The 25,120-nt window shown below is 39.7% G+C and overlaps 1 protein-coding gene across 1 annotated transcript in view; it reads right to left on the bottom strand.

The window, feature by feature from the left end:
- Positions 1-12,631, bottom strand: part of cdyl (chromodomain protein, Y-like) — an 83,217-nt gene extending 70,586 nt beyond the window's left edge. Inside the window, exon 1 of the mRNA XM_066724263.1 lies at positions 12,347-12,631. Within this exon, the coding sequence (XP_066580360.1) occupies positions 12,347-12,370 (24 nt within the window). The 5' untranslated portion in view covers positions 12,371-12,631. The remainder of the gene's footprint in view (positions 1-12,346) is intronic.
- Positions 12,632-25,120: the final 12,489 nt, after the last annotated feature.

The following is a 25,120-nucleotide window of genomic DNA, read 5'->3' as shown; positions in this document are numbered from 1 at the left end:
ATATTTGTTTGAATCTGACACTTTAGCCAAAACAAAAACAATGCACTGAAACACGAGGTGGAGGAAACGGCACGCACCCAACATCTCTGCGATGAGCACCTCTAATTCCCATTACACCACAATGAAGGAAACGTGTGATTCTGTAGGGAGTTTAAAATTCAACTTCAACGTACATTAAAGTCCAAAATTAGTGCATGCAGGTTTTCAGATATGGACTACACAGGTAACTAACTGCCAATAAATAAATAAAAGTAAACTTCCTTATGCAGCTGTTGCTGTTCTGATGGAATTGCACTCACAGTACAAAATGAAGCTCAAATAAATCAAACAATCCCAAAGATAGGGATGGTAAAGGTCAAAGGTTAGAACAGGTATATTTTGAGGAAATTCTTCATCCTCATCCCCAAGACTTTGTAAAAACACAAGTACACAGCTGGTTTGCCTTCACCAATGTAGACCGTTGAAACCATGGAGACACTTGTGAAAGCTTTCTACATTGCCCTACTGTAATGCATCTCACCAGCTGCCTCCCCCACAGACACTGGATCAGAGCAGGAGTTGGTGGGGGGTGAAGCAGCAGAAATCATAAAATAATTAAAACATACAGTGTGTGTGACCTCCCTTTTTTAAGGAAAAGCACTACCCTCATTGAGAGGTTGGGGTACAAAAAGGTAAATGAGCTACATTCTTAAACATAAGGGATCTACACTCACCTAAAGGATTATTAGGAACACCTGTTCAATTTCTCATTAATGCAATTATCTAACCAACCAATCACATGGCAGTTGCTTCAATGCATTTAGGGGTGTGGTCCTGGTCAAGACAATCTCCTGAACTCCAAACTGAATGTCTGAATGGGAAAGAAAGGTGATTTAAGCAATTTGGAGCGTGGCATGGTTGTTGGTGCCAGACGGGCCGGTCTGAGTATTTCACAATCTGCTCAGTTACTGGGATTTTCACGCACAACCATTTCTAGGGTTTACAAAGAATGGTGTGAAAAGGGAAAAGCATCCAGTATGCGGCAGTCCTGTGGGCGAAAATGCCTTGTTGATGCTAGAGGTCAGAGGAGAATGGGCCGACTGATTCAAGCTGATAGAAGAGCAACTTTGACTGAAATAACCACTCGTTACAACCGAGGTATGCAGCAAAGCATTTGTGAAGCCACAACACGTACAACCTTGAGGCGGATGGGCTACAACAGCAGAAGACCCCACCGGGTACCACTCATCTCCACTACAAATAGGAAAAAGAGGCTACAATTTGCACAAGCTCACCAAAATTGGACAGTTGAAGACTGGAAAAATGTTGCCTGGTCTGATGAGTCTCGATTTCTGTTGAGACATTCAGATGGTAGAGTCAGAATTTGGCGTAAACAGAATGAGAACATGGATCCATCATGCCTTGTTACCACTGTGCAGGCTGGTGGTGGTGGTGTAATGGTGTGGGGGATGTTTTCTTGGCACACTTTAGGCCCCTTAGTGCCAATTGGGCATCGTTTAAATGCCACGGCCTACCTGAGCATTGTTTCTGACCATGTCCATCCCTTTATGACCACCATGTACCCATCCTCTGATGGCTACTTCCAGCAGGATAATGCACCATGTCACAAAGGTCGAATCATTTCAAATTGGTTTCTTGAACATGACAATGAGTTCACTGTACTAAACTGGCCCCCACAGTCACCAGATCTCAACCCAATAGAGCATCTTTGGGATGTGGTGGAACGGGAGCTTGGTGCCCTGGATGTGCATCCCACAAATCTCCATCAACTGCAAGATGCTATCCTATCAATATGGGCCAAAATTTCTAAAGAATGCTTTCAGCACCTTGTTGAATCAATGCCACGTAGAATTAAGGCGAAAGGGGGTCAAACACAGTATTAGTATGGTGTTCCTAATAATCCTTTAGGTGAGTGTAAGTGTAAAGGAAATGTTAGAAAATAAAAACACATGCATCTACCAGGCATTGTACCCTGCTCTATTACCCATGGCAACTGTAAACTCCATGGGCATTCTGTCACAAACCTTTGCTGGTCTGTCACTGTCTAGGGCAGTGGTCTCCAACTCTGGTCCTTGGAGATCCCCTATCCAGCAGGTTTTGGAGGTCACCCTTCTATCACCAAATTTTTAAACACCTGAAAGTATTTAATTCGAAACACTGGAGCAATCATCAGAATACCTTCAGATTTCAAGAATTCCATTGGTTGAGTTGCTCAATTGATTAATATCTTCCATGTGTTCCAGTATTTAGAAATTGGTGATTGAAGGTGACCTATAAAATTAAGTGGATTAGGGCTCTCCAGGACCAGGGATAGAGACCACTGCTCCAGGGACTATATATTCATATCCCTATCACCCCCTACAGCAAATACAACCCCACCATTGCTATCTTGGCGGCTCTCTAGTTGAGCACATCCCACAACATTTCCACAGGACAAGGCAGGGGGAGTGGGGCCAGCATGGACTTCCTAGTCAGATGGGGGGGGGGGGGGGGCTGTGAGGGGGTCTACAGCAGTGGGCAGAACTCCCACAAGACAGTATATCCTGACTGACCACATATAATTGTCAAAGCCCTGCACACATCTGCTATCATTTCAGTAAAGGTATTGGGAGATCTCAGTGCATGTATCTCTTTTCAGTCCAACCATGGCATACAGTCACAACACTTTACTACTTGATTATTCTTAATTTATATCCAAGGCGAGGCAAGTTTTGAAACAATACGACTAAAATCAATATACATTTAGCACATTACACTGTAATTTAAAAAGCTAAGTTACAACACAGCAGACAAATTCAACCCTGGTTGGCGAATCACGCGAGCGATTAATCTTGGTTGACGGGTTCATCTCACTTCGTCAATTTATGCATTAATAGTCTGCATAATGTGAAACAATAGAAACAATGTGTTAAATAATGTGGAGTTCACTCCCATATAAGCAAAGGATTACTTGACATTTGTTTCCATGTATAAAGTGTCTCTCAATGTACATACAACTGTTACCCTATGTTCCTAATCTTTGACTGGTTTTGAGCTGACAAAAACAGAACAACTTTTCTGTGCCAAGTTATATGGGACTTCTCTCTCATGGGAGCAAAGGTCAGCTAACACTTGTGATGGTTCTACTCTGCTCTCTTCTTTTTCAGAGCCGCCTGGTTGGCAGATGAGTCGAGAGTTGGGATAAACATTTTAAATGTTTACATTTCAGTTATAGGTACCACTATTTCATCCACCTGTGCTTAACTCACAACGCATAACTCACTGTAGAGGGACATTTCAGGATGCAACACAAAACAGATACTATTTAATGCCTTGAACTATTACACAGTGACTGATGACTCCAGTTTCCCTGTGATTCTTCATAAGCCTTTTTAAAATGAGGATAATGATCATTCTCTGCAACCACTCTCAATACATAATCGTTTTCAACGCAATAGAATGAGCAGGAGACATTTTTACCAGCCTTATTGCACTGTAATTATTAAACAAAGTGAGTAGTTATGGCAGGGCAATTTGCATTCCTCTTTCAGCTTTGGCATGAACTCTACTGTATTTAGATCCTGATGTCTTGACACCGAGGTGTGATAGCCTGACCACACCAGATTTCTCTCCTCCTTGGGGTGGTTATATTCATAAACCAAAGAACAAAGGAAAATTAATATACATACTGGAATGTAGTTTAAAAAGGTGATTTATTCAAGTCAAGACACTTTTTTTCAACACTGCTGTGTCTTAAATCAGTGCAGAAGGGAAGGCAGTACTAGATTTGTGTAGTACACATCAGATGGAAGCAATCCTCTGAACACTAATTTATATTGAATTAAATGCAAGTCTTAATTTCCAGTAAGATGCGAGCTGTGAAAACAATATGTTCTCCTTGGGCTTTTCACACTTCGCAGTGAACTCACTAACGCAATTATAATGCAACACATAACAGAGACAGAGGATCACGCTTTCTTTTGCATAGACATGAATGGGCCTTGTCCCTGCTCAAAGGTCCAACACAGAGGATTCAATACAAACTGGCAGAAATTCAGATTACAGTTGCGTTATTCTTGTTCAAAGGTGGAAAAACCCTAACAATCTGGGAAAATAAACAAAATAATTCATGATACCATCTATCCTTCTCATGACTTGGAGTAACAGACCCCAAACTAGGGTGGGGGGACCTTGTACAAGGGATATAATGGGAGCAATAATATGGAAGGCAAGTAACCCAACTTTTTTTTGCATTACAACACAAAAAACAATAACAAAAAAAAAACACTGGATGAACTATACAGCACAGCGACTGATAGAAAATAGTGGAATTCAAACACTTAGCCTACTATACAGTGCCACTTCTGAAAGTTTGGAAAGTGCAGACGCCGCACGTGGACACTTAACGTTCAGAAACCACGGTAACGTAAAACATTCTTATATCTATCAAATGGTCTTGATCTGACATTTAATTACAGTTACTTTCCTCAGTGTCCTTTGAGTCGATGGCTCAACTATGTCAACACAATTGACAAGACACTACTGAAGGAGACTTAAAGCTGTACACTTAGCCTGATATTAGAAAACAGGAAAATAAAAAAAATCTGATCTAATTGCACAGAACAAACAATCCAGGGAGAGCCGTACGTTGAGCAGAGAAGAACAGTTCAAATTAATCACACATCACTTCAAATACCAGTGTATGTGAACTGCTAATTATGAGCTCTGTTCGGGTGAATCTTACCAAGCTTAATCATTTGCAGTTCCATGCCGAGTTTAACATTGGCCTATCATTAAGCCATCACATTGTCATCATTTCAAACCACTATGAGTGTCCTCAGGGCAAAAAGGGCCCCTCCTTGGTAACTTCTCAAGCAAACCGAAAGCACTGCAGCAGAAGAGGTCTCTGGGTCAAGCCAAGCTCCTTGCACATTTTCCATACATATGAAGGCAAGTACTTACAGTCACAATATAATGAAAATGACTATTCATGGTCCCATTTGTTTGAACAACCAGAACCATGTCTGTGCATCGGTGCCTCTGATTATTGCTTGGTAACGAAGAACAAATAAGAGGATCTGTGCAGTTGTGCTCGTTAATTTTCTAGAACAACTTTGATTACTAATGCAATTACTGTAGTATAGCAGTTTGCTACAGAGCTGCAGTAACAGTTAAGTGCTGCTGTAACTGGATTGATAAAGGAGAAAGGCTGATATATCCCATATTAGTGAAACCAGAAACACGTTTGCTTGATCAAGGAGAAAAATATCCCATTAATTGATCAAAGGTAAAGAAAAACGTAGGCCAAACCTACTACTACAGGAAATTAGAGATAATTAAGTAAAAAGACTAAACAAGTAACAAGTAAGATTTTAATAAGTCGAGAATAAAGTTTATCCAGGTATTCAGTGTGCTATTATATTCTCTGAAATGGACAGCAGCATTTATCTATAAATATGGCTTTACTTTCTCCTGTAAGTAGGCTACATAAACTCTGCTTGCATTTCCCTATGTACAGGTGTTCTAAAAAGCAGGACAAATCCTAGCACAAATGTAGTGTTTGTAGTTTGCTAATAAAATTTATATTATGCTGACAAGTATGCATTTTACACTTTCAAATATAAAAACAAATACACACTTATGTGAAATCTTAGAAGAGTCAAAAGTAAAAATAGGAGTAATACTGAGGAAAATAAAAACTTCATACATTCAATTCAAAAAAAATTTTTGGGAGTATATATGCAAGTACGTAGGTATTGCTCTACTGCTAGGCTACATCATCAAACATCCTACATTCACATTTAAACTCTTTAGTTTCTTATAGGAAATTAATTACATCACTTGAACATAGTAAAGCCAAATGTTTTATTAAAAGCAAAAACAATGAAGGGTTTTCTAGTCAGTCTGACTTCCTCTGCTCATTTCCGGCTACTAGGAACATGCATTAAATAATGCCGGGGTCGTTAACACAAAGGTACCTACTTCCTGTTCTTTCACATTAGATATATTATTCTTGGAAAAAATATCTAAAATAATCAGTTCAGTCGCTGGCAACTGATGATACTTCGCCAGATGAATAAGTGAATTCTGCATTTGCCCATGTGATACATGATAACAGCTTGAGCTGTGTTGCCCACCAGCTGTAAGCATAATTATTCTACCTACAACTAAACACACTGCAGTTCTGGTTCCGGTCGTTTCTGGACCAATGCCTAGGCTGGTTTTAACGGCAGCTATTCACCCCCGTTTTTATCAACTGTAACTATGCAATATCAATGTATCCCTGTGGAACAGCATATTTAAAATTGAAACTGAATACAATGATACAACATTGATTTTAATTTGCCAATTCAGTCTACATTGTGCACATGCTTTTTCAGGGTCATGTCAGGGACTTTAACAGGACAAAATGGTGTATTTACAAGGCAGTGGTCCTATGAATTGCTATGTAAGTTGTAAGCAAACGTCCACAATTTTATTTTTCATGCAAAGGCTAAAAAAAAAATCAATTTTTCCTGCACCACATGTTTGCATAGCTGAGGAGGAACCTCCCAAGTGACTGGCACATGGATGACTGGAATTTCGTTTTATTCCATAATTATATATTTTTTTAATAACTTCCATTTTCAAATACAAATAATCATTCTGTGCAAATGAGAGTGTGCACATGTGCGAAACCATAATTGATTTTTGATAGAGTGCAAAGCAATGCTATGGTTTATTTCGACCAATGGGCTGTTAACATAACTATCACTTGCCTGCAAATTAATCAGAACACTTTGAATCCATTGTAAATTGCACAACACGGCTTTGTCATTAACATGAGACTGCAGAATACGTCCCACTAGAATTAGCTCTTTTGGAAGAACAGTTGAGCAGCTGTCTCCCTACAACGGGTTTATCAGCTTCCTCTGTTACAGGATGGATAATTACAATAATGTTGCGCCATACGAGAAAACCAATAACAGTTGTAAAGGGGAAAAAAAAAGTTGTCCAATACAATAACGTTAATCATGTTCTTAGGGTACAGCAATATACAACTGGTAGATTCAGCACAGCATGGTCCTTTAAAAATATTATAAATAAATACAAAAACTAGTGCATAGGTGCACTTAAGAATGTAGAATTTACCATATGTGATCTACAAAAGCAACAACACAGTGTACTGTTGAACAGAGTTTGGATGATTTGTGACAACTGGGTAAGATAGTATCAAACAAAGTCAACATAATTTAAACTGCAGTAATAGAAATCATTGCACAAGTGGGATATGGTTTTCAGTGGGATTTGTTCCCCCCCCCAATTGAGGAGAAGCTCTTAAGACATGTTTGCGTATTTTATGCACTGACTGAGATCATTCAGTTGGTTCAATTTATGCATTAGGCTATATGCTTAGCAGAAGATACCAGTAGTGTGACTGAAAACGTGAAACGAGTGGAGTCTCTGAATGAATACTCTCCTCTCTGTGAGAGACAAGAACCATGAAAAAGCACATGCTGGCCTCCAAGAGGATAGGTTTCTAGGTGCAGCTTTGATCACAAAAGGTAAAATACCAGTTCAGCCACCCTGACAACAGTGCTATAAAAACAGCACATTGATAAAAGAGAAAGAACAGGAGTCACCAACTACACACAACCCTGGCTATCACCCCCCTCACCCCTGACTTTTTCTGCGCTGTGATGGGAGTTGACTTTTGAGAGAAGTCGAGTGTGAATTGAGTGTGAATTCTGCAAGCAACTGACCCAGAGGTATGTAACTCAGAAAGAGTGCAAAAGAACATGTAACAGTAAAATACCCTAGTGCCAGATGCTTAACTTAACTGATAAAATTCACTTATGGATTGGTATAGGACTTTCCAGTACCATTGCAGCTGTGCTCAAAGAAGCGTACAATTGTACCATCGCAAAATGATAGATGCAGTCAACCTGAGATGGGAAGAGCTCACAGATACTACTCACATAATCCCACAGATCCTGTCTGGAGGAAATTATGTTCTGTTTGAAGGCCTGATGCTACTACAATTTTGTTTCCCCCATAAATCTAAAGAGTTTAAGCGAAAGATGTTTTCTGCTGTGAAGATGAATGTATCAGCTGTTGCTCTGGTATTCATTAATAGACATCATTATGGTCACTGGCCTGTGAAACCTCATGAAGAAATTAGTAACATCCAAAAATGTTGTATTGAACAAGGACAGAGATATGCGATAAGAAGGTTACATCTAATGTTATAAGAACATCAGATATTTATTTATAAAGGCTGACACTGATTTTGGATTGGTTCCGAAGAGCTACTTACCATGACATCTTTATAAGGTTGGTTGCTATGAACAAGGTTTAATGATGTTAACATCAAAGAGGATCCAGCTTCGGGTCCCTGGAGTTTCCCCAGTAAACAGTCACTTCAACAACACCCATGGTTTCTCAATTAAAGTTGAATCTTATTGAGTTGTTTTGACAGACGCAAGGTTTAATTTTTTAATATATTTTAATAAACTAAATGAGAAATTAATTTGACAATAATTGATGGAAACAAACAATATCAACAAATATCACAGACCTCAATTAGCCCCGTTTTTTTTCAGCTGTCAAATATGGCTTTCAGACGTTTGCATTACGGTCTTAACTCTAAAAGTCATAGCATCATTGATTGGCAATTAAAAAATTACTGAAATGCAGAGATCATAATTTGGAGATTGGCAGGTTTCTTAATTATAATCAACACCTGTTGGCTTTAACATTTAAAGAAAAGTGTAGATAGATATAATTACATTCGGAGAAGGGGGTATCAGGCTAGTAGCAATTCTGAGCCCTGACATTTGGGTATTTGTGGGGATGGCCAATACAGCCATTAACATGAAGTCATAAAATTGTAACTTTATCATAACCTGCGACAGAAAGCCACAGTAAAAGCCCCCCCACCCCCCCCTAACAAGCATGTTCCACACCACAACTTAAGGAAAAGACCAGTATTTATTTAACTGCATATTAATGTTCATATACCCTACATTATATAGTAAACAGCATGAATGACTGGATTTCCATGTTTTTTCCTCCAGTGAAATGTATTATTACAGGTGAAGTGATTGTACAACACCTGAACACAAACCAATGAAAAAAAAAAATTAACATGCCTATTTTAATAGTAATTAAAAATTAAGCCCTGGTATCTTTCACTTATACTGCAGAATTCGACCTTGGCTTTATCATTGAGAGCCATAGACAGGAACAGCAGGTTCAGACCATCATTCTCTCATTTCAGGCACACATGGAAACTAGTTATTCTGGAACATATTTACCAACACATCACCAGGTATGGATTAATAAATAATTATAACATAGAACATTACTGAACATCAGCCATGCTATAACTGCTTGGGATAATAAAGTGAATTGTACCTTTGTCAGACCACTGACACACACACTACATTAATATCGTCAGGAACACATAATTCATTTATTGTACAATATATTTGCTCAACTTGATTTTATGTCCTATGTGATGGTGTTTACTGGATATTTTCTACAGTGCAAGCCTAGATGAATGTTTCTAAAGACAGAATCGCTCTGCATTACCAACTATAAATAACATACAGCAAACACTTAGTAGACTTCCTTGAGGGAATGCATTACAATACCAGGCATGTCTCCTTTCATAGAAAATGTACCAATGCTCCCCTACACCCACCAACCTTGGGCATACATGCGTACGTGCGTGTGTATTTTTGAGTGTGTGTCAAACTACTCTGACCGAACCCACAGCAAAAGCACAATTAACACACACATCCTAAAAGACACATGGCGATTGATTTCACTATTGAAAGAAAATAAGACAGAAATGCACATTAGGTCTAAAAAAAAAAAAAAGCTCAATAAACATTTTTGTTCTTGTTGTATCTATTCTGAATAAACCAGAACAAATCACTCTATAAACTATATCTGCAAATTATACTGTTTAGCACAAATTAAATAATCAATTAAAATAGTCCAATGTGCATTCAGCGATTAATTAATTTACAGAACATGCAGAGTGTATTTCTGTTTTGGGGAGCAATGGGGAGTCCATACACTGTGTAGCAATGACCATATAACACTGCAATTTGTATAGGGGAACTAGATTCTTCTGCAAACTACTATACTTGTAGGCAAAGCTACAATCACCACCTTTAAAAAGACAACACACAAACCCATTAATAGTGACAACTGATTCTTACAAAACCCTTAAACAGACACAGACACAAGAGATGCAGAAAAGAGATTTCAGCAGCACAACGAGGGATACATTATAACAGAGATATATTATCTGTGCCGTCCAAACTAAACACACACTATTACAATACTCGCTAGTGTGATACTTTGGTTTGAGTAGAACGTATTTAACGTCACCATCACTTAAAAAGTTACATTAAACCCCAAACTCCAAAAGTTATAATGCTCAGCGGTCGGGGATGCGCTGGTGTCTTTAATAACATGCACACAAATATCAGACAATGTCACACAAAAATAGCAAACATCACATAAGAGCTGGTTGTGGATTGATTTCTCCCTCTCCCGTCATCTAGGTACAGCACGGCTTCTTCTCCTTCGTCAAAGACCTCTCAATATCAGAACAATCACCACACGGACTAGCTTCCCTTTGCCCATTTTTCTACAAGCCGTCTACAAAGAAGAAAAACGGAAAGACAGAAAACTAAAGAAAATAATAAAGATTAAAAACAGAAATCTCACCGCGCTGCCAATGCACACCACGACTGCAGATCGCTCAGGTCTTTAGAAGATCTAGCAGACATCTCATATAAACTGTTCTCACCGCGATCTCACCCATCTGGATTTGCATCGTGTGTTTTTATCCATACCCGACTAGAGGTTACATCGCATTATGCATCTTTTTGTATTACTATTCTTGAATGCGAGTGGACTTTTCGTCTGCCAAACAATGCTGGCTCACTTGACTCCACACAGCACATTGCGGAAACCAACCAAGGACGTGGTTAACAACTGGGTCAACTCTTCAAAGTGGTGTTGAGGGCTCCATAAAGCACAAGGGTTGTTCTTGATAGCTACGGTTATATTTAAAGAGGGAAAGAGACGTATCGACCCTCATCCTACATTGAAAACCAAAGTCCATCAGTCTTCTTTGTAACACATGCGTTGGAAAAAAATGGATGGGTGGGAAAAGTCTGGAGGTGGAATGGATTCCATGAGGTGACATCTTGTCAACGCGGCCGTGGCGACACTGTACTTCCCAATGGCGCCGATCGTCTTCTCATATGCGATGTTTTTAACCAAGTTTCCATATTCTTCCCACGATTGATGTATAATCCAAATCCAAAGTTGGCTCTTCGTGTTGGACAGCTAACATTTCTGATGAGCCCCATCATGATGGCGCCACGAAGAGGGCAAGAAAAACATCCAGGGGAAAGTCCATCCATAGGAATAATTCCAGGCGGTGCAAATAAAATCCAGCCAGGGTGTAACAAATGTACAACAAAACGAGTTAATTGTACATTTGGGTTGTTTTCTTGACCCGTCTGTACAGTCCAAGCCTTCCACGTTTCTTTGTAAGTGCTCTCCCACAGGCAAAGCCAGAATGCAATTGGTGGCTTGTCCAACTGAAGGAATATTTAAGGAAATCTCCAAGCCCAGATAGTCCAAAAAACACGTTTCCCTTGGGTCTTTTTGTTTCCGTGTAAAAACGCACTTACCTTGAGTACACAGTGCTGGTATGTCATGGCTTTTGTAGAGCGCCTGGCTCCCATGGCTACAAGAGTCTTACAACACTCGGGTCATTATGTGCTTGTGTATTATTGTAATATTTCACCAGCACACACGATTTAAATACGTTTTCCAACATGATCTAGCCGAGCAGTTCGACCATGTGAGCAGTTCATTTTACTGACCCCCCCACCCAAGGCAAATCGACATCAAAAGAATTGGAACATTCAATGTCACCAACATTCTCAACTGTTCCAAAACGAAATGATTTCTTTGTGGTGGGTGGGGGATCCAAGGAGGATCGAGTTAGCTAGTTACAGGTAGCCCCCCCCTCCCTCCTCCCTCCTCATAACACAATCAAAGACCTATTTTATTTGCTTTAAACCAACACAATCCAGATCTACTCATGTGTGGGAGCCCAGTCTTCGAGCATCCCCACAGCGCCCGCATGACCACAGCAAAGCCCCGCTAAAGTCAGCCCTGGACCCGGGCAGCCTGCCCCTCAGTCCCAGCGCGCCAGGCCAATAGCAACACTTCTCCGTCTCCTTTAAGACATATTTCCGTCCACCGCGCTGGGGGACCGCCACTGAAAACACCCAGCGAGCCGGGGGGGGCTCAGAGACGAAAGTAGCGCTGTATTAAAGGGTTACAGTACCTCGTAGAGCTCCTCCGAGGCCATCCTGTGGGGTTGTTTGACGATGTTTAGTCCGGTCGCAGACACTTTTCTTCCTCCAGTTGTGTCTGTGTGGCCTTTCCTTCCTCCCCCTTTCTCCCTCGACTCTCTGGCGTACTCCCTCCCTCACTCTTGCTTTTGCTCTTTATCTTTCTTTCGCTCTCTCTCTCTCTCGGTCGCTCTCTTCTCTCACTCTTGTCTCTCTCTCTCTCTCTCTCTCTCTCTCTCTCTCAATCTCTCGCTTCTGTAAATGCCAGTGTAATCATGCGCAGAGCGGCTGCGCGTTGGGCTCCGTCAGAAAAGCAGACAGTCTTAATCGAGCTCCGATCCGCGCTGAAGGGTGGGTCTTGGGTTCCGATGCAATGGGTTCTGGATTGAGAGTCAACGTCGAGGGGAACATTGTTGTAGTGTCTACCAAAAGGGGTCGTGTGTTTCGACTTGTTGTCATCCGCTTTTTAGCTGCACTGCAACTTTGTATTTTGTCAAAACAGCCCCAACAACCACCCCCTGATATCTACCCCCAATGGCCAAGCGTGTGTCCCTGGAAGACACTCAACACGTGTCGATCGGTGCAGTTCTGCTCGGGCTGAACACCCAGCAGACGCAGCCCGATGGATATTCTCTGGGGGGCTCAGCAGAAAGTCGTTTTTGTCATTGTGGTCTTTTGCTGCTTCCTTAGCTAAGGATAAGCGCCCAAATGTTTTCACAAAAGACACTAAAGCACTGAATTAAATGTAACACATTATTATTATTATTATTATTATTATTATTATTATTATTATTATTATTATATCATCTTATTATTGTTATACTTTGTATTTTATTAAGCGAAGTAACGTATTATATTTGCAACCATACAGTTATGATGATTAATGAAGTACTAATAAGTAATCCACAATAAAATAATAATCCACATTTTTATTTTATTTTTATAAATAAACTCCCATATTTACATTACCGTCTATAAACAATTAATTAATTAAAGCGGCTGTTGTTCTAAATGTGTTTATGTATGTATTGTTCATTCATGTAATCATTGAGTTACAAAAATAAAAAAATACTGAATTAAATATGGTGTGTGAGATGGGGGTGGAGGGTTGAACATAAGAATGTAATATGGGTGCATAAATAATACAGGAAAATATGAACAACAATAAATGGGCAATAACAATAAGTATACAATAATGTATTTTTAAGTATATATGTGGGGAGCTTTCATGACTGGAAAGTGCTTAGAAACCAGAAATTAAATCTTTGCCAAATCCAAATAGAAGCTTGGATAAAAGGATAAAAAGTGAAATGAAAGCAGGTGGTCTTTTTTTTAACTGAAGACCACCAATTGTTACTTTGTGCTAGCATGTTTTCAACAAATGTAAACATGTGTAGGAAGCTAGCCTACTGTTGGAGACTTTCCCAGTACTCTTTGCACTTGCAGGACAAAACCAAAAATTGGCTAAATATAAATCAAAAATGCACCAGATAGTGTTATAGTGTTGTGTTGAGTTAATATGTCATTGAACACTTCATATGTCTGGTATAACCCTTTCCATTTGATTTGCATTGGCAGTTCAATTATACGTGTGTGTGTGGGAGGGGGGCACAGTTAAGGACAGTTAGTGATGTCGACATTAAGAGCGTGAGATGTTCAGAGACATTGACTATGGAGAGCAGACATTTGTCCAGTTTTAACCTGGCTCATTCATTTTTACGGTGGCTCTGGAAAACTGAAGGATTACTTCAGTACGAGGTCACAGTGAGCAGGAGCCTAGCACGGCAGCATGCAAGGCTGGGTACACCCTAGACCACCAGGTCATCAAAAGGCAGCACGCAACATTACATTGTCTCAGCAAAAACACATACTCTTAAAGTTGGCTTTATCAGGTTTGGCCCCAGCATGTCTTATATGCATGTAAACACAGATTTTGTAGTTTTAGAATAAATCTTTATTTGAACACAAATTTGTGTATCCACCGTTTTAAATGTCAATGTTTTTATGGTGTGCAGTATAGTATTGGTGTTCAGTTATGGCTGAATTTGTTAAGGACCATTTTGTCTGGGAGGATTCATCAGTTAGGGAAATGGTGATACCAAAGTAATAAACATGGATCCACCATCTTGTAGATGTCATTGTGTTTTCATCTTACAAAATTAAGTGTTGCTAACAGAAGCCATGTTATTCTGTGTCTGTCATATGTATTTACTCTGTAATAATTAACATAACCAATGAGAGCATAATTAGGGCTAGGGCCAGGTGATGGCAGATGATCCATTGAGCATAAACAGAGTTTTACTTTTACCATATATATATATTAAAACTGTAACAGGACCATGTAGGATATATGATCTATTTATTTTTTTATATCAAATCCTGTTGTTACGTTACTGATGAGAAAGACTTGTCTTTACGCTGATGTGCACAACATGTCTGTGTTTCTTGTTGTCATCTTGCATGGCAGTTTGAAGTTCAGTACGCCAGTGCAATAAATACCTATACATACGGGTGACAAATTGAAGGAAAAACCAACATAAAGTGTCTCAGTAAGGTGTTGGGCTACCACGAGAACAGCTTCAATGTGCCTTGGCATAGATTATAAAAGTCCCTGGATCTCTACTGGAGGGATGAACACCATTCTTCCAAAAGATATTCCCTCATTTGGTGTTTTGATGATGGTGGTGGAGAGCGCTGTCTAACACGTCGATCCATAATTTCCCATAGGTGTTCAATTGGGTTAAGATCTGGTGACTGCGGAGGCCATAGCATATGATTCACATAATTTTCATCCTCATCAAACCATTCAGTGACCCCTCGTGCCCTGTGGATGGGGGCATTGTCATCCTGGAAGAGACCACTCCTGTCAGGATAGAAATATTTCACCATAGGATAAAGGTGATCACTCAGAATAACTTTATCATGATTTGCAGTGACCCTTGCCTCTAAGGGGACAAGTGGACCCAAACCATGCCAGGAAAATGCCCCCCACAGCATAACAAAGCCTGCACACCCCCTCACTGTAGGGGTCAAGCAGTCAGGCCTGTCCCGTTCTCTTGGTGTCCCACACATGCACTCGCTCACTTGTCCAGAACACGAGCCAGTTGAGTGTCTGTGTGACTGTGTCACTTAGATCCTTTCCTATTGCCATCTTGATCCAAAATCAAGGTCAGCTTGGCCTGCTCAGCATTTGTATACATGCCACAGAGCATGATAGGATGTTAATTGCTTAATTGTGTCATGCAGTACACCTGTTTGGAGGCACCTGCATTCGTTATGTTTCTCCACTCATTTATTCAGGTTTTTCCTTTAATTTGTCACCCATCTGTATGTGCAACAATGACAAAGAAGAAGAGGAAGAAGAAGAAAAAGAAGAAGAAGAATACTGGTAAGGAAATAAGTCCAGCTAAACAAAATTATACCATGGAACATAAAACAAAAAATTAAAACAGAACAACGATTAGTTGACTTCAGAGGGGCCTTTTCAAAACTCTTTAAAATGACCCTCATTCAGTCCCATGTTGTGTCTGTCTTCACATAGAAGCCACGGTGGTACTGTTTTCCTTTTATTTTGCATAAAACTTCAAATGCAGTCACTGACTGAGGTTTTTACATGGATAATAAAATTCAGTGTTGTTGGACTAGTTTTAGAACAGCCAATAAAATGGATCATTATTCATATAAAGTTTCCCATTGAATGGAGAATATCAGAGACAAAACCCAAGCTTGACCTTTCTTGCAACAGTAGTACAGTATTACATCATACTGGACAAAACCGAACTGCAGTCCTCAGACCTGACAGCATTGCCAGAATGTAGCGTGGTGTGAGGGTTAAATACATACAAATACAAATTGCCATTTGAAGCTTTAAAAATGTAATCTGGAGACTGCTGTAAAGGAGTGATCAGTTTGCTGCAGGGGGGAAATAAAGTCACGGGATGTTTGAGCAATTGTGTCTGCTTATTGTAGAGGCGGGACCAGCAAATGGCCATGTTGAGGACTCAATTTACAAGCAAATAGAGAGTTGGCAAAAAAAAAAAAATCCAAATCACCAGGTCTTGTGTATTAGGCTTGTGAATTATGGATCAAAGTTATGAATGTGTAGAAACAGGCACATAAATGACACTGTTCCTGTATCTCCATGCACAAGCAGGCATTTACTGTATGCAGCATCCTGCTGATGCCAAGGTGATAGATTCCTGTTGGTCTCCAAAGTGTAAAGTGGCCTTCTCTCCATTACTGTATAAACATCCCTCCTTTGCATCCTCAGTGTGGACACGACCACCCTTTGGCAAGCAGCTTCAGCTGGAGAGATGGATTTTCACTGAAACAGTGGCTTTGGGTTTCTCATGCACCACTCATCTCATGTCAAAGCCCCCTTCCACCATTGGCAGGCCTCAGCTGTTTCAAAAGTCAGAGAACCAGTTTATTGTTTATATATAGGTATTACTTTTTCATATATTTTATATTCTCCCACTCTGGAGTCAGCCATTGTTAAGCATCCTGTACATGTGAGGGACTTAGGGCGTCTCTGGCCTACTGATGACATCTGGGATACGAGCAAGACCGGAGAACATAAGAACATAAGAAATGTTACAAACAAGAGGAGGCCATTCGACCCATTGTACTCATTTGGTGTCCAAGGATCCTATCCAGTCTATTTTTGAATGTTCCCAAATTTTCAGCATCTACCACATTGCTAGGGAATTTGTTCCAGATTGTGACAACTCTCTGTGTAAAGAAGTGTCTCCTGTTTTCCATCTTGAATTTCCATTTGTGTCCCTGCTGATCTGGAAAAGCTCCTCTGGTTTGATGTGGTCGATGCCTTTCATGATTTTGAAGACTTGAATCAAGTCCCCATGTAGTCTCCTATGTTCCAGGGTGAAAAGGTTCAGTTCCCTCAGTCTCTCAGTAGGACATTCCCTTCAGACCTGGAATAAGTCTGGTTGCTCTCCTCTGAACTGCCTCTAGAGCAGCGATATCTTTCTTGAAGTGTGGAGCCCAGAACTGTACACAGTATCCAGATGAGCTCTAACTAGTGCATTGTACAGTCTGAACATCACTGCCCTTGTTCTAAATTCTACACTTTTGACAATATACCCTAACATTGTGTTTGCCTTTTTTATTGCTTCCCCACACTGTTTGGATGGAGAAAGTGAGAAGTCCACATAGACTCCTAGGTCTTTCTCATGCGTTACTTCATCTAGTTCTATTCCTCCCATAGTGTAATTATAGTGGACATGTACCTGCATGTTACCTTGCACTTGTCCACATTGAACTTCATCTGCCACTGAATATTATCTAAGTCCCTTTGAATAGCCTGTGCTGCCGAGATTGTATCTGCTGAGCCACCTATTTTAGTATCATCGGCAAATTTGACAAGTTTGCTAACTATCCCAGAGTCCAGATCATTAATATAGATTAGAAAAAGCAAAGGCCCTAGTACTGATCCCTGTGGAACTCCACTAACAACCTCACTCCAGTTAGAAGCAATTCCTCTAATTGACACCCTCTGTTTCCTACACATCAACCAGTTCATAATCAATCTACTTACATTACCCTGAATGCCTACAGCTTCCAATTTGAGGATCAGTCTTTGGTGTGGAACCTTATCAAAAGCTTTCTGAAAATCTAAGTATATCATATCATATATGCTTACACGTGATCTGCAGCTGTAGTTGCATGTTCAGAGATCTCTAATAGATTAGTAAGACACGATCTGCCTTGTCTAAACCCATGTTGACTATCTCCAAGAATATGGTTTTCATTAAGATGCTCCTCTATTTTCTGTCTTATCGTTTTTTCCAAGTGATGCAGGTGAGACTGATTGGTCTGTAATTTCCTGGCTCAGTTTTGTTACCTTTCTTTTAGATTGGTATGACATTTGCCATCTTCCAGTCAGTTGTCACATCCCTTGTTCTAAGTGTCATTTGGAATATTTTAGTTAGCGGCCTATAAATTATATATTTCCCTGGAAATATACCATCTGGCTCAGGTGATTTGTTTGTTTTTAATTCTGCTAGTCCCTTTAGTACCTCCTCCTCCTTTATCCAGATCTCTCTTAGGGTTTGACTGGACTGGTTATTACATGTTATCTGTTTTTTCTTTTGTAAAAACCTCTGTGAAATACTAATTTAGAACATTTGCCACATTTTGTTAGTTTTCCAAGATACTTCAATTTTTCCCATTTATCTGTTTCACTTCCTTTATTGACCTCTTGCTGTTGTAATATTGAAAAAACTATTTACGTAGAGCTATGTTTCTCCAAGAGCTATGTTTCTTTCTATTTCCCTCTTTTCTTTCGTGATCCCTTTCTTAAGATCTCTTTTCAGTTCTTTGTATTTTGTATCTCCTATCCCTTTTGTATGCGCTATACAACATTTTCTTTCTCTTGGTATTTTTTTGCATACTTCTATTAAATCATTTTGGCCAGTGTTTGTTGGTCCTCAATTTGCTAAGTTTTGGTACAAATTGCTCCTGAGCCTCAAGTAGTATATTCTTAAAATATAACCATCCATTTTCAACTGAATCTGTATCCAGTGTGTTCCAGTCTACCTCTTCTAAGTGCCGCCTTCATACCTTCAAGGTTTGCTTTTCTAAAATTGTAGATCATTGTTTTAGACTTGGTCCTTGTTTTTTGGAAGTATGCCTAAAAGCTAACCATATTGTGATCACAGTTTGCCATTGGTTCTCTAACCAGTATCCCTCTGACTCTATCTTGGTCGAAAAACCAAACCAATGCATGCATTCTCTCTGGACCATGACTAGTGGAATCCCAATGGCTTTGGCCAGTAGCCCGTCTACTAGTTTAGGGAGATCTGCAACCTGAGCACCAGACAGTATGCTGGTCTCCTTATCACTAGAACACACTGTGTGATCTACACCTCTAAGAATTGAGTCTCTGACAATAACTACCTCCCTCTTCTGGGGGAGATTGGGCACCATGGTGCTCTGGTGCTTAACTGCCCCCCCATCACCCTCTGAGCCGTCACTGTCCAACTCGGTGTCCAGCAGTTGGAACCTGTTGGGCATTTCTAGCTCTTGGGATGTCTCTAAAGGTTGTGTGCGCCCTTTTTTGTGGTTACGACCTACTGTAACCCAGCCGTTCTCTACACTTTCCTGCTCTAAGGTCTCCGCTCTCCTAGGTTTTGGCATGCACACCATCTCTCTCATGGGCTAATTTACTAATCACTAATACAGCACAGATCATCAAGCTGAGCCTCAAGATCACGGACCTTGATCTCTAGGATTTCAACCTGCCGACAACGTTCACAAATGAAATATTCTTGGATGAGTTCATCCGGGAAGGTAATCATTCTGCAAACATGGCCACATGCTTCTAAAGTTTGCAAGTTTTTTTTTAATTTTTTGGGCTCTTGGTTTCCGTCCCCTGGTCAACTGCTTGACTTTTTTTTGGGTCACCGAGAAACTATGCAGCTCTTTCTCAACAGCAGCTTTAAGCACCCTTTTGACTACCTGCCCCCAATTCACACCTAACTGGTTCCAACTGGATCCACCTGGCACAACACACTTAACTGAAATCCTGCTAGTCCTAAACTAAATCACCTTTCCTTCAACCTATTTACTTTCACCAACTCAGCAGCTGTACTGAATTGACTTACATTAAGGCAAACTACAAAAAATATTAACTTCAATAAAGGCAGTTAAAACAAAAAACAGGAATGCTAAGTCTGAAACTAGGAACACAACAAGATGGCTGCCTCTCACCTGTACTGTCCTGTCTGTCTATGGCAACTTGAAAATCCTTCTGTTTGAAGAAGCCCTTATACCAGCTATTGTCAGCCTGAGGGTGCGAAGCATGCTGTGGTGAGCTGCAATGTTTGTACAATTGAGAAAACACTCTTTATAACCAACATTTTTACAAAATCGCATTAGATTTAAAGTAACTCATACCTGATCCTTGCGACACCCCATGTTTAAAGGTTTTAATTTCAGCTGTGCTTTCAATTGCTCCATCAAACTACAAATCTAAAAATCAAGTGATTTGAGATTCCTGGTTGCTTTCAGGTCCAGGTATGTGTTGATATGTAGTCTTAGGCCCCATTAAGACAAATAAGCGTTCTCTTGGGAAGAAAACCTTCAGGGTATTGGTTTAAGAAATGCTATTGGATCATAACAAGGTACACATGTGAGGAAAGAATGACAACATAAAAGTTTAAATGGGTCATCCAAAAAAAACAACTCACCAATAAGTGTTTTTTTTTATCAAGTTAACAAGGTTGAAAAGCACTTAAGGCCTTATTAGACTGACTTATTACTTGCCTGAATTGCACTTTTTGTTTTTTTTTCTCCTCCAAATTGTCTGATAGGTTTATCTCATTTCTCATTTATCACTGCAGCAGTCCTCTGTCTCTGTGTGTCTATAGCTGTGTGTGTGTGTGTGTGTGTGTCTGTATGCAAAGTAATCTACAGAAGGCACTGCTGAGCAACAAGACGAAGAACACTCTCAAGGCCACACAACTATGGCAAGCCGTTGTGACATTTAATCCATAATTGTTGATATCAAAAATACAATTGCTGATATCAGCAATTCATGGTACACCGTTGTGACATTTAATCCTTAACTGGATGATAATTTCTATGATATTTTTGATATCAAAAATACAATTGCTGATATCAAGAATTAACTGCCAATTGTTGATATCAACAAATGTATTTTTGATATCAACAAGTGCATTTTTCATATCAAAAATGCATACTATTTAGCATCCTGTTTCGGCTGCTTTCCGTGTTATAGTCACTCTCCTTCTTAGGAAAAGTCCCCCAGTAGATGTGAATAACTCCGCTCTAAGACTGGCCTCCTCTCATTGTTAATGTCTGACACTGCCTGTTCACTGCTGAACAGCCTCAGCGGTATTGCCATTCTCTACTGGCATTGTTCCTGTTTATTTGTGTGTTTCTCCTTGATAGTTTTTACCATATGCATTTATCTTATATCAAATGACAGAACAAGTTGTGGCCTTTCGTATTATAAGGGCTAATCGGCTGACGGAGTACAAACAAACACTCAAGCATCTGCAAATTAGTCCTGTACACTGTGAGAAATGGCCAATTTCACCAGCCTATAGTTCAAGCTAGGAAGACCCTACATATGCGGACATTGTTTGAAAGTTCCTGGTCTCTAGTTTCTATATTTTATTTTATTTTTGTATTTATATTTTGATAAACGTATTTGATACATTCATTTATAATGATCTGAAAAGAATGGGGTGGACTGTAAAGGGTTAAGTTACACGTCAACAGATGTTAATTGGTATGCATTTTTGATATCAAAAATAGAACCGGATGCTAATTATAATGCATTTTGATATCAATAATTCAATTTCTGAGATCCAAAATACAATTTCAGATATCAAAAATACCAGATCATTCTTGATATCAGAAATTGAATTCTTGATATCAGCAAATATGGATTAAATGTCACAATGGCTTGCCATACACAAACCCTGCAACAATCACACGTCGCCCTATGGGGATTTCTGGTCACAGTCCGCTATAACTTGATCTGGAGTTGAAACAATGAGTCAGTCTGGATTATAGACTTATAACTTTAGTGAACACTTTTTTAATTACTAGTTGAGCCACACTATCAATCAATCAATCAACAATTGATATAGTGCCTCAAATGCACACAAGTCTTGAGAAGAACTCTGATAAAAACTTAAGAATTAAATATCTACTTATATTCCATTTTTTTTATAAGACAAATTATAAATGTCTCTAATGTCTCTGGGGCGAGAGAGAGAACGTTTGGGAGGAAAAGATCCAAAGCTACGAGAAAAGTATATTTCTAAGGCAAGGCACTGGAAAGTGGAGCAGCAGATGGTAGAGGTGCCACCTAATTTACTATTTTGACTGGTACAAAGCAGCAGCAATTTGTTTCTCCACGCACGGGCTGCCCATCACTTTTGAGAAAAAATCTATTGTTTGTCTTTTTTTCATTTGGGGCGAAAACCATGACGGTGACGGGTGTTGTTTTGCTACAAACAGACTTCCAAAATATTACGGCACATATTCCAAGAACTCACCCATGACTTTTGATATTGAAGCTAGATTTTGAAGCACAGCTGATGGAATTCCAGTGCTTGTGTTGGAGCATTGATTGACAAATGTGGGCTGGGATGAAAAAACAGATGGCTCATAAATGATAGATGGGAAAGGATTTGGTAATAGTGAATTGGAATTATTATTGAATAACGTGTGTAAAGAGTTAAATTCCATACTAAACACAATCAAATACACAAAAGAGCGACACAGCAAGTGAGTTAAAGGACTGTCATATGCTTGAAAGCTTGCAGAACAAAAGCAAAAAAAGTCCTGACTGTTTTATCTTCCATATTATACAGTGTCAAGGAAACACTGCATAGGTGATAAAACGTTGAAATATTCCTCATTGTCATCACATTGGCACAGTATAGCAGGAATCTGGGTGTTTGAGGAGACAGGTGTCAGTGTCTAGAACTGAAATCATAAAAAAGCATTAGTTTCTGTCACATGTGCAATATGGAATCCACATTGGGGCTCCAAGGATAATCATAAAAAACACAGCTAGACTTATAAACTGGTTTAAAGAGCCTGGTTTATGATGATGTGTGAAACGATTGTAGTCTCTTTTGCCTAAATGTTGGCAAAGGAAGAAACAGAGTCAAGCTAGGTATTCATTCCTAGTTTGTTTTTTCACAAATCATGTCTTGGTCTCGGGCCCTGGTCTCAGCATGTCAGTCAAGGTAGTGATCTCAGCACTTAAAAGTCTTGTTTATTTAAAATATAATGTCCCTGTTTATTTAAAAAAAAAAAAATCTATGATTATTTATGTAAGTAATGTCAGTAAGATTCAGATTAAATTATGAAATTACTAGACCTATGATGCTTTCAGTAACCGCAGGCTCTCGGTTTTCCCTTTGATCAGACTACACCCCTTCCACAATATTTTCTGTAATAGTTTAATTCTCTTGACAAAATGACTGATCTATTTTATATTAATTGAGTTAAAATGTAATACAACCAATCCCCATTCACCCATCAGGTTTAAACAATACTTAATTAATCCTTCCTCTAACCTATGTAATTTACCTAATCTTACATCAAATGGAAAACACAGAAAACAAACGTCTTCAATTTGCTCTTGAGTTACAGTTTTCATTAAAAACATTTCAGTTTCAATCCAGCAACAGTTTTTGGCCTCTTCTTCAGTATATTCTTGATTTAAGACATCTGTCTTACTAATGCACCAACAGATCTTTTTTTTTTTATAAAGACTTTTACAGTTGTTTACAAAAAAGCATTTATTATCATTATTATCATTGTATCTCTATTGTTTATTCAACTGTTATTTAGAATACAGTGAGGGAAAAAAGTATTTGATCCCCTGCTGATTTTGTACGTTTGCCCACTGACAAAGAAATTATCAGTCTATAATTTTAATGGTAGGTGTATTTTAACAGTGAGAGACAGAATAACAACAACAAAATCCAGAAAAACGCATTTAAAAAAAGTTATAAATTGATTTGCATGTTAATGAGGGAAATAAGTATTTGATCCCCTATCAATCAGCAAGATTTCTGGCTCCCAGGTGTCTTTTATACAGGTAACGAGCTGAGATTAGGAGCACTCTCTTAAAGGGAGTGCTCCTAATCTCAGCTCGTTACCTGTATAAAAGACACCTGTCCACAGAAGCAATTAATCAATCAGATTCCAAACTCTCCACCATGGCCAAGACCAAAGAGCTGTCCAAGGATGTCAGGGACTAGATTGTAGATCTACACAAGGCTGGAATGGGCTACAAGACCATCGCCAAGCAGCTTGGTGAGAAGGTGACAACAGTTGGTGTGATTATTCGCAAATGGAAGAAACACAAAATAACTGTCAGTCTCTCTCGGTCTGGGGCTCCATGCAAGATCTCACCTCGTGGAGTTTCAATGATCATGAGAACGGTGAGGAATCAGCCCAGAACTACACGGGAGGATCTTGTTAATGATCTCAAGGCAGCTGGGACCATAGTCACCAAGAAAACAATTGGTAACACACTACGCCGTGAAGGACTGAAATCCTGCAGCGCCCGCAAGGTCCCCCTGCTCAAGAAAGCACATGTACAGGCCTGTCTGAAGTTTGCCAATGAACATCTGAATGATTCAGAGGAGAACTGGGTGAAAGTGTTGTGGTCAGATGAGACAAAAATCGAGCTCTTTGGCATCAACTCAACTCGCCGTGTTTGGAGGAGGAGGAATGACCCCAAAAACACCATCCCCACCGTCAAACATGGAGGTGGAAACATTATGCTTTGGGGGTGTTTTTCTGCTAAGGGGACAGGACAACTGCACCACATCAAAGGGACGATGGATGGGGCCATGTACCGTCAAATCTTGGGTGAGAACCTCCTTCCCTCAGCCAGGGCATTGAAAATGGGTCGTGGATGGGTATTCCAGCATGACAATGACCTAAAACACACAGCCAAGGCAACAAAGGAGTGGCTCAAGAAGAAGCACATTAAGGTCCTGGAGTGGCCTAGCCAGTCTCCAGACCTTAATCCCATAGAAAATCTGTGGAGGGAGCTGAAGGTTCGAGTTGACAAACATCAGCCTCGAAACCTTAATGACTTGGAGAGGATCTGCAAAGAGGAGTGGGACAAAATCCCTCCTGAGATGGTCCCCAAGGACGTTTGGATATTTTGTAGTGTTACAATCTGGAACTAAAATTGATTAAATTGGGATTTTCTGTCACTGATTTAGACATATTACATAATGACA

Source organism: Amia ocellicauda, chromosome 2 (assembly GCF_036373705.1).
Source record: "Amia ocellicauda isolate fAmiCal2 chromosome 2, fAmiCal2.hap1, whole genome shotgun sequence".
In the NCBI taxonomy this organism is placed as follows: domain Eukaryota; kingdom Metazoa; phylum Chordata; class Actinopteri; order Amiiformes; family Amiidae; genus Amia; species Amia ocellicauda.
This window is presented reverse-complemented; position numbering and strand designations above follow the sequence as displayed.